The sequence below is a fragment of the Geospiza fortis genome, unplaced genomic scaffold (assembly GCF_000277835.1).
Source record: "Geospiza fortis unplaced genomic scaffold, GeoFor_1.0 scaffold392, whole genome shotgun sequence".
Lineage (NCBI taxonomy): Eukaryota > Metazoa > Chordata > Aves > Passeriformes > Thraupidae > Geospiza > Geospiza fortis.
In genome coordinates, this window is record NW_005054541.1 from 738,167 (window position 1) to 749,397 (window position 11,231).

The window sequence follows — 11,231 nt, forward strand, 5'->3', positions numbered from 1 at the left end:
GCAGGATGCAGATGGGGGAGCTGGGTCTTGATTGGCAAGAGGGAGAATCGTGCGTAGGAGTGAAAGCAAAGCGAGGTTTGCTCGTGCAGAATGTGAGGTGTCAGCAGTTCAGCAGCGCGTGAAGCAAAATAATGCCCACTGTCCACGGGCATGCCAGGGAGCTGGAGAGGCTGGGGGGGGAAAGGGAAAGGCTGGTGGGGTGTGGAGGGAGCTGCTGGCCCCCAGGTGGCTTGTGTAGATGAGGTGCAGAGGGGTCGTGCCCAGAGCAGGAGGGGCTGCAGGCACAGGAATGAGTGGTGAGCACAGCAGCACAGAGAGGTTCTGACACCAGCACCCCCACATCATTTCACAGCACCCTCATGGCCATCACAGCCAGAGTAACAGGGCCAGGGCAGTGGTAGAGCCTGCAGAGTAGGCTGGGAAGAGACAAAGACATGACTAAAGATCAGGAGGGGTTTTTTATCAGCCCTCTGTGCTTTGCATCCATCAGGTCAGCCCAGCCCAGCAGACTGCAGGGAAAAGCCAAATGCTTCGTGTTCGATAAAACCACGGGTCAGAGCCACGATGCCCTCTCTGCATCGAGACAAGGAATCACAGATTGGTGCAGGAACATGAACATTAATCATTTCTATCTGTGTCTCTTCCTATTTACTCTGTGGTACTTCAGTGTGCAGGTAGGAATGCTGGTGTGGCTCCGAGGGCTTAGGGAAGGGAAGCTTTGATGGGAGAGGTGGCATCAGTCAACCCCAGGGCATTTAGGAAATACAAAGTTGTAAGAACTGTGTGAGCCCATCTGGAGCAGGGTTTGGAGGAGCAGAAGCAGCATCTGCTTAATGCCGGCCTGGCCCTAACTTCCCCCAGTGTGACTGAACACCAGCCCCTGCTCACACACAGCCCTGTCCTGTGGGGAGGGACGTGGACCTGGCAGAGGGGCCCAGAGGAGGCCATGGAAGATGCTTCAAGGGCTGGAGCCAGGCTGGGAGAGCTGGGGGTACTCACCTGGAGAGGAGAAGGCTCCAGGGAGAGTTCAGAGCCTCTGGCAGGGCCTGAAGGGGCTCCAGGAGAGCTGGAGAAGGAATTGTTCCCTGTGAGGGTGGGGAGGCCCTGGCACAGGGTGCCCAGAGCAGCTATGGCTGCCCTGGATCCCTGGGAGTATCCAAGGCCAGGTTGAAGGGGGGTTGGAGCAACCTGGGATAGTGGAAGAGCAAGGAAGCAGAGCTAAAGGATCTTTAATATTCCTTTCAATCCAAAGCATCCCATGGTTCTATTATATTTATAATTTTTAATGTCTGTAAGGTGAAACAAACCCTTTCCTTAGCTTTCTTCTTCCCATGTTTGTACAACTGCAATGTTGTTATTCCACTGCTATGACCCTGGCAGAGCCTGAGGTGGGTGGATCTGTCTCACAGAGAGTTTCATCCTGGCACCCAGCACCAGCCCAGATGTACTTACTGGGGATATAAAGATGTCATTTTGCTTGTCTCCTTTGAAGTAAGGGGAACAGAGCTCATGCAAACGCTGCCTTCCCTTCTCCTCCTCCTCACAGACAGGGTGCAAACCCCTCCAGAATGGGGGAAGCAGCACTTCCCAACACCCAGGTGAAATGTTGCAGTAAAGTAGAAAAGTTAGAAAAGAAAGGCCTCATAAAATCAGCCTGCTCTGTTAAATAGATGGCTGGCCTTGTCAAGCTAGCACTTTGCAAGTTCCCATGTGAAATCAATCCTGTTGTGAACCGTTCATTAACATAACAATCTATTCCTGGGTGAAAAACCACTAACACCTGCATAAACATTAAACCTATCCCATGAAAACCAGTGAAGAAAATATGTAAACAATTAAAGAGTATAGAGATTTGATAGACAAGTAAAATACTTTACTAACCAATAAAGTAATTGGCAAGAAGGCTACTAACCCACTGGAGTCATGCACAAGGTCTGTCAACTATATAAAAATGAGTTACATTAATAAAGTAGGGGCTTTTTCCACCATGAAGAAAATGGAGTTTTGTGTGATTTATTCCAATAGTGAAACCCACCTAGGGAGATCTCAAGACCCAGTTTTTTAGCCCTCTCTGTGGTCTGTTTTCGAGCTCTAGACTGCTCGAGGCAGTGGCTGCCTTTCACCTCTGAGCCCCTGGGTTTTTCTGGAATGGTCAATCCCATGGAGATGCCTTCCCACCCCAGAGCCACACAGGGATGAGAGCAAGGAAACCTGGCCACCCTCTGCTATCAGAAGGAGCCGGCTCACAGAGCTGTAAACTTAAGCTGCTCAGACACGACATCAAATATTTAGGTTATTTGGGATTTGCGCTCGATTGTTTGATGTTTCTGTTTCGTTCCCAGTAGAGCCACTTGCTGTTTTGCCACTGAAAATATTCCCAGCAGAAAATGGAGCTTTGTGAAGACCGAAAGTTGTTCAAGGAGAAGAGACTGTCTGGAAGAAAATGATCACATTTTCATCACTTTCTTTTCTTTCTTTCTTTCTTTCTTTCTTTCTTTTTTTTTTTTCTGAATTGACATCCCAGCTCTACATGATCTGAATTTTGCATTCAGATAACTGAATTCTATTAAAAAGTGTGGAAAAAGGGTTCCAAGCTGAACTGTTTCTGGATTTGAGACATCACCTGCTCACTTTTTTTTCTTGCAGCTCTGCATTACAAACAAATGTTGAGAAAGGGCGTTTACCCAGGACATAACCTCTTTATTTCCTGATCAAACTCCACTAAAGAGCTTGAAAGCTAGGAAATGCAGATGTCTCAAGCTGCCAACCATCGTTTTGGTAATGGAAATGCTTACTCTGCTCTGCAGGGGAGAACTGGAAAGACTTGGCAAGAAAGAGGATTGGAATAAAATAAAAAAATAAAATAAAAAGAGGAAAATGGCTGTGATTGAATGTGGATGCACTTGACACCCCAATGACCCTCTCCTGTCCCTGCCTTGTGCCATTGTAAAGAGACAGGAGCTCTCACTTCAAATTAACTTAAGCTGTAGAGTTAAATAATTCATGTTGATTTAAGAAAGCTTTATTCCTAATGGGACACACGTGAAGACAGAGTTAATATTAGAAGAGGCCATGGAGGGGAGGAGAGAGGGAATTAGACTATAAAAGGTGAAGGTACAAGTTAATTGCCTATCAATTATTCACCTTAAGTCTCTGGAAGTAGCTCCCCTGCCTCCCTCCTCACACCCTCATATTGCCTTTCCTGCTTGTGGCCAATTTCCCACTGGCACCTCTGGGACCAGCCTTTCCCCTGTGCCAAGCAAGTGCTGCCTGGGAGCTTCCTGGGACAGCCTGAGGTACGTGGCTGGTGATGCCTCAGGTTTAGCTTTTATGTTTTTCAGATTCTGTGCTGCTTTAGTGTGTGGGTCTGGGCTTCACATCAGGGGATGCTGAGCTCTGTGCACAGAGCAGGGAGACAAAACAATTCCTGCTCCAGCTGGGCACCAAGGACAAATGATCCAAATCTCAGCCCAAGAGCACAAACACCGTGGGCTGGAGAGAGAAAAACAAGCAGGATGGGGCTGCATGGGCTAAAGCTGGAATGGGACAATGAACTGCAAGATGCAGAACTTATCAAAGTGACAGACCCCGTGACCGGTTGTCCATTTTTGTGACCATTTTGGTGCATCTTGGGCTCTTGTGCTGCCCAAGGTATGTCCATTGAGGCCTCCTAATAAATCCCTACTTTATTCTTTAGCTCTGGCCAGTCTCTGTTCTAGGTCAGCCTTCACAAGGCATCACCAGGCTGGCGGTGCCGCATCTCCTGCTGGGGAGGACAGACCAGGACAGCCTTGGCATGCTCCTGCCAAGGTGCCATGAAGGAGAGGAGCAATCCAGTTTCCCAACACCTCATCATCCATCTGCTTCATTGTCCTGGTTGCTCCATCCTCTGGGCATGGTGGGTCCTGCCAGCCCTGGGCACCACAGGCCGAGGTGTCACCGCAGACCAGAGAATCAGGACTCCTGGACAACTAACCAATATGATTAAGCAGAAGCCCGTTATTGTTTACATTATGCACTTATTTATACATTCTAACCCTCCTGCACACGCTGATCACACATCTCTTGATTGGTGCCTCAGGCTTGTCCACGTGTTCTGCACACACTTCTCAGAATATGTCACTGGTTACAGTCCAGGTGCTTCACCGCCCTCCTTTATCTAGTTCTTGTGGTCTTGGAATTCTGTTTCTCAGCTTCTTCTTCCTTAATTTAGCACAATTTATGTCTTAGTAACCTTGATGAATTCCAGAGGGCTCTAATGATAACAACTACAAGTGGCATGGCTGGTGCACGATGTAGCCCAAGTTGTTCAGATACATTGCTACAACCACAGGCCGAGGTGTCACCGCAGGCCAAGGTGTCACCACAGGCTGAGATGTCACTGCAGACCGACATGTCACTGCAGGCTAAGGTGTCACTGCAGGCCCAGGTGTCACCATAGGCCGAGATGTCACCACAGGTCAAGGTGTCACTGTAGGCCTATATGTCACTGCAGGCCCAGATGTCACCACAGGCCCAGGTGTCACTGCAGACCAAAATGTCTCTGCAGGCCAAGGTGTCACCACTGGTCGAGGTGTCACTCTAGGCCAAGATGTCACCACAGGCTGAGGTGTCAGCACAGGCCCAGATGTCACCACAGGCTGAGGTGTCACTGCAGGCTGAAATGTCACCACACTGTGGCCACGTTGGCACCACGAACCAGGGCTCCCCTCTCCCTCCCTGCTCCCTCCCAGGGAAACCAAAGCTCTCTTCAAAGTTTCTCCTTGCTTGGCTGCCTCTGAGATCTGGGAACTCAACGTTAATTAACGTGTCTGCAAATCCCAGCTCGGCTGCCGGGGCCTCAAATTCCTTCACGGTCCCGCGAGTGCAGAAGGATCCACGAGCGAGCCCTCTGGCTCCTGAAGCTACACGGCTGGCAGATGCATATTTTAACAACACACATCTGTTGGCAATATAATCTCTTGTATTTGCCCTCCCTGCTCTGAGCTTTGATGGAAGACTGGAGGGAACTCTCCAGTGGTTACAGCCAAAGTGTTTGCTTTGCAATTTCGCTCGATTGCTGCCTGATTTTATTTTTAAATTTCTCCAAGTCCTAATCAGGCTCTTACTTTATTTAATTAATACCCTGGCTTAGTTAAATAGATCATAAATTAAGCAGCCTGCCATTAGAGATGTACCAGGTAGCAAATAGCCCTCCAGTGGCTTCCCAGAGCCTGCCTGGCTTGGGCTCCCCTGCCTTGACATCCTTTGCTTGCAGAAAATCTTGTATGCCTCCATATGTCCCAAATCCCATCAGATTTATCAACTTTCCCTGCTTAGGGCAGATATCCTGAGGAGATTGGGCAGGGACTCCTTCCTCTGAGAGTCTGGGCAATGGTAGGAGGGAAGGTGAGGGAGCCCTGGAGAAGGGGAGCCCTCCAGCTTTGGGATGCATTGACAACATTTCCCAGCAATATTTGTCCCCGGAACTCCACAAAGAAAAGACTTTCCCTGATGCTGATGACAGTAAAAAGCTCGTCTGTTTGAGTGTTTGGACTTCCAAGGCTATGGAATGATCTGTTCCACTACATTTAACCATGTAGATTTGAAAACAATGTGACAAAACCTTAAATATTTAATTAAAATATGGTGTAGCTCAGCATCTGAGCAGGGAGGTAGGAGGCATCAGCCCCATAAAGCTGTTGTCAGACATGAATGACAGCAGCTGGAGCCTGAATCTGGAGGCATTAGGGGATTTCTTGATAGCAAGGAAGTGGAAAATCTGGCAAGGACAGACAAGGCAGCACCAACACTCACAAAAAACAGGCAGGGTCATTTTTCTAGAGACAAGGCTGGGGGTGATAGAGCAGGATAGAGTTCCCCAGAACTGCCTCTAACACCCAGCTGGCTGAAGAGCCACTGAGAAACCAAGCCCAGAGGCTGGGCTCCCAGCCACCAGAGCCCCCCAGCCACCAGAGCCTCTGAGCTCTGCCTCAGCTGTGATTGATCACTTCCTAGAGAGCTGCATGGTTTGCACCCAGCTCCAAGGATGCCTCAGGGATCCTCTCCTACCCAGGGGAAGTCTGCAGCCTCAGTGAAGCTGGACAGACTGGGATGAAGGAATGGCCCCCCAGGCATCTTCCTGTGAGCAGCTCAGGCAGCCTGGCACATCCCTTCCCAACCCAGGGAGATGAAATCTGGGAGATCCAGCTCCCTCCAGACACAGCTGCTTAGCTCACAACTACAGCAGGCTCACGCACTGCATGCTAAGAGCAGACATGTCTGCACAGCTGGTGGTGCTGCACATCTGGAAGCAGCAGAAATGTCTCTCTCCCTTCACAGACATGTGTTACCCCCTGTCATGCAGTGAGTTCAGCCTGACAGGCTGCACGTTGTTCCCAGCTGTCAGAAACATGGGGGCTTAAGGCTTCTACTCTTCATGTGCCACATCTGTCCCCTCCACTGGGGTGGCTGAAACACAGAGCACAGATCCCACAGCAGCCCCTGCCCTTGCTGCCAGCACAGGACACCCCATCCCAAAGGAGCAGTGTGAGCTGCTGATCACCAACCCCTTGCAAAGGTGGGATCATCACTCCTACCTCCCCAGTCAGCCTGAAATGTCATAGAATCACACAATTTCCTGAGATGGAAGGGACCCACAAGGTCATTGAGTCCAACCCCAGGCCCTGCGCAGACACCCCAACAATCCCACCCTGTCCATCCCTGAGAGCATTGTGCAAATGCTCCTGGAGCTCTGGCAGCCTTGGGGCTGTGATCACTTTCCCCCCCTCAGAACATCTGCATAAATACTCCTAAAGTTAAAGATGAGCTACCAGTCAGTTCCAAACCCACACTGGCTCATCGATTTCGCCTAAATTGAACATGGTGTAACTTTAATTTTCTTAAAAGGAAAACACTCTGCAAATATAAGTTGCTGAACATCTTAGGTAAATGTACCAATTAGCAACTACTATGTATATCCACATAAACATTAACTACTATCTATTCAACACATTCCATAACCCCAAAGATAATAACGATTTCCTTTTGATCCATAAAAACATCTCTCTGCTCAATCAACGCTTCGCAGCAGCTCTGACGTACGCCCTGGGACTAAATTAGTTTTGAAATCTTTAGCTCTAATTAAATAACATTATTTCTTTTGTCTGGCTCCCGCAATGTATTCTGCTTTCACAACAGAAGGAGGGAGCCCAGGCGAAGGAGGGGTTGTCGGTGAGCAAGACAACGTTCCGCTTTTCCTATTCATTTCCAGGATTATTTCATGTATGGGCACATGTCAGAGCTCTGAGCTGCTGCCAAGGATTGATTGAGAAGAAGGAGAAATCATAATTATCATCAGGGTCGGGGAAAGAAGGGATGGCAGCTGTGAAAGTTTGGGAGTAGGGAATGTTGTAGGGTTGTGGAGGGAGGAAAACAAATGCAGGGGAAATTGCAAACCAGGAATTGGAACTCATTTTCATAGTGCAGACTCCAGTGAGGTGCACCTTCAACCACAGCTGGTACCTTAATTCACTTCTTTTGGCTGCTTAAAACTAATCAGCGTTGATCTGACTAAAAGCATAGAAATTCTTGATTTGGATCTTTTTAAAATGTGAGGTTTTTTTCTCCCTAGAAACTAACCAGGAATAAAAACAACAAGGAAAAAAGAAATCAAATTTTGAATTTAAACAAACTTAAATATGCAAATGGTTTCACTTTGAGGGTTGAATAATCAGGATGAATCTGGGAGCAGCAATGCAGACTGGGTTTTGTCCAAGCTGCTTAAGAAAAATACCATTTTCATTAAGTTCTCTGAAGCCATGTCCATTCCGGGAAGCCTCGCTGATGTGCCTGCCTTTTCCCAGCACTCCTGTGGGGAGAGCCTCCCTCCTGCTCTGCCAGATGGCCAACAAAGCCCTCCAGCTCTGCCAGTGCTCCCCACCCACCTCCCACAAAAAAAAGTCCTCTACATGATTTTGGGATTCCAGGTAATATCCTCGTGTGCTGCTCATGGGAAAGATGAATTACTGAGAAACACAGGATGATAAAATATTAGTATGTAGATAGTTTAAAAATACTGCATAGTATGAAACCAGTCTTTCCTCAGGGGGTGGAGTTGTCCTGGTCCTGTAGGCAGGGTAATGCGTAATTGATGACACTGACACTCTTCATATCCTTAAATTTATGGGCAGACTCTCTGGAATTGGGGCATAAATCCATAAAGCTGAAGTGCCAAACACTTGCTGGCTGTGTTACTCCTAGAACTGTCATACTCCACCCCAGAGCTGCTTCACTCCCCAAGCAGCTTCCTTTGATCCTGTTCTCAGGACTGAGCTGCTCCCCCACTGCTCTCCCCATGGGTTCATTCCCAGCCCTCTTGATCCAGCAGCAAAACATTTTGTCAAAAGCTACTCAGTGTGACCATGAAGGCAGTGAAAGCCCAACAAACCAGGAGGGTGTGAGGAGCCAGGACTCACCGAGGACGGTCAGCCGGGCAGGTCGGGATCGGATGGCGGCTTGGATGGCCTGGCACTCATACACGGCGTCATCCTGCAGGTCAGCTCGCAGGATCTTCAGGTGGTGCTGACCTGACAGATGGTCTCCTACGACCAGATAGCGTGGGTAACCTGCCCAAGGCAAAGCACGGGTCAGGAGGCAGCTGGGGTAGGCACACGGTTTGTGGTGGTTGGGATGGGGCTGAGCCTTATCCCCCGTGGGTACAGCTGTGAGCAGCACTGACAGCAATGAGCCATGGAGTGCCCAGGTGTGCTGAGCAACCACCCAGGGAACAGAGGGCACACAGGTGTAAGGCATGAACCATGAGGGGTATAAAAATTTGGGCTAAAGAACAAGAAGGGCAGGCACTTGCAGCTTTTTGCAGTGGTGTGCTGTTATTCTGTATGGGTTGAAGCTTTCTGAAATTGTATGATGATACTCTGTGTATTGTGGCTGTCTTAACTGCAGTATATGCTGCAACAAGCTGGAGCCATGAGCCCAGGGATGAGGAGGGCATCACCAGCACCCCACAGCAATTCCCAGGAACCAGGCAGCTTCCTCCTCTCCAGGGTACCCAACCCAAAGAGAGAGAAAGAGAACCTGCCAAATCCAGGAAAGAGACTGCATGTTTTGCTCTACAGGTTCAAAAAAGAAGTGCTGATGAAGGAGCATTAACTGAAATCCCAAGGAATCATGGGATCATAGAATGTTAAGTGTTGGAAGGTTTGGTTTTGACCTTAAAGATCATTGGGATCCAAGTTCCCCTGCCATGGACAGGGACACCTCCCACTAGATCAGGTTGTTCAAAGCCTTCTCCAGCCTGGCATTGGACCCTTCCAGGGCTGGGGCATTCACAACCTCCCTGGGCAAGAAAAAGGGGTGAGCCCTTCCACCAGGAAACCCACTAGCTCCTGCTTCTCTGCAATCCATCATGGAATATCCTCAGCTCCTGGAGTCAGCTGAGGTGACACCCTGGAATCCAACCATGATTAGCTCTGTGTAAAGCTTGGGCAGGGGTCTGTGGGGTGTAAGAATCTGTGTCTGGACAGGCTGTTCAGGTCATAGGATACAAATCCTGTGAACAGCGCAAATTACCAAACACCCAATGCAAACAACTAAATAACTATTTAGTGCAATACAACATGGGGGCACCTGCAGCCCTGGTCAGCCTGGCTGGACACAGAGGATGGACACACAGGAGGAAAAGTGCCACCCCCATGTCTTCCTGTGCCCAATGCCCTGTGTAACCCAGCGCTGGCACACACTTGTGCTTCTGTTGTTTCTCGAGTTATCAACAGCAGGATTTGCTCTCCTGAACCGCGAGGAGTACAAATGATGGGTTTGTTTGTATTGTGCTAATTAGACACTGGCTGAGCTGGTATCACGCGAGCTGGCAGCTCCTGTAGCTTCCAGCAGCCCTGGCTCTGTTAATTGTGGAAGTCATTCACATCAGCTCCCTACTTCACTGGAGCTCTTGTTACTCAATCGTGTTGCAAGGTCTTGCATGGGAAGCTCAGCTCCCTAATAGATGCAAAAGTTGTGGCTCACAGCTTTGAAAAACAGGCGAAGACGGGGCTGCTCACTCGGGCACAGCTGTAAATAAGCAATTATATGTATTAATAAAAAATTGAGGGAAAAAAGAAGAGGCACTGCACTTTAGGGAAGAGCAGGGTCCCTGGAGACCAAAAAGCATGGAGCCTCCCCTGGTTTCTCAATGCTGCCTTGGGAAAACTCTCTCAGGTCACTGGGAGCCGAGCAGTGTCACACGTGCACAAACTCTGCAGAGCTGGGGGACACTGCAGCTCCTGAAGGGCTCCATGTTCTCCCAGGCTGTTTCCAGCAAACACTCTTCCTATTCTCATGAAATATTTCAGTTTCAAATTAGTGTTTCCCAGCGAAATATACAGAATAAACTCGAAACTTCCCCAGTATTGCACCTGCCTTCACCAGCTGCAATTAACCCTCAATCACAGTGAGGGTGTGGGATTAAGGAATGGGAATTCTGAACAATTCGGTCACCAAACTATAATTTGCCAAAACCAAAGCTTGCGGAAGCCACAAACACTTGTCCAAAGCAAACAGAGCCTTGTGGGTCCCTTCACACTCAGGGTATTCTGTGGTTCTTTTCATTTTTGAGAATATCAAAACAGGCACTTGCAATATGTATAAAACATTTCATCCCACATTTTGGAAAGGTGACGTTAATTTCCAAGGAAATCAAGCCGGGCATTTCCAAAGGGTCAGGGGACATCTGTGGGAGCCAACAGGTTTGTTTCAGGTCAGAGTGAAACAGATTTTAGTTTATTCCAAGCATCAATGCCTATGGTTGGATGGACTGGAAGGTGTTAAGAGTTGAAATGAAAACATCATTCCCCAAATAAATGTTGGGTGAGGAGACCTCCTGCTTTTCTTCTTTATGGAGGATGGTTGTGGATTTTTTTTTTGGTTAAAATTGGGATTAAATGTGTGAAATGGTATTTTTTGTTTGGATTTAGATGTTCATTAATTTTTATTTATATTACAGTTTTATAAATTGTGAGTTTTATAGTATCTTATTTTAATATGTTAAAATTGGAGTTTTATTTATAAGTGTTTTTATGGATAAATTGTTTAATTAAGAAATGACACTGAAATTAGTTTTATTTTTATCAAAATAACTAATTAGTTGTGACTTGTTTTATTTTATTTATATTTACATTTATAATTATAAATTAATAATTTATTTAAATTAATTATTTATTCTATTTAGATTTATT

General features: G+C 47.7%; 1 protein-coding gene across 1 annotated transcript in view; it reads right to left on the reverse strand.

Annotated features, from left to right (window-relative positions):
- Window positions 1-11,231, reverse strand: part of KIRREL3 (kirre like nephrin family adhesion molecule 3) — a 118,668-nt gene that overhangs the window by 104,841 nt on the left and 2,596 nt on the right. The window contains exon 3 of the mRNA XM_031063910.1: window positions 8,457-8,606. Within this exon, the coding sequence (XP_030919770.1) occupies window positions 8,457-8,606 (150 nt within the window). The remainder of the gene's footprint in view (window positions 1-8,456; window positions 8,607-11,231) is intronic.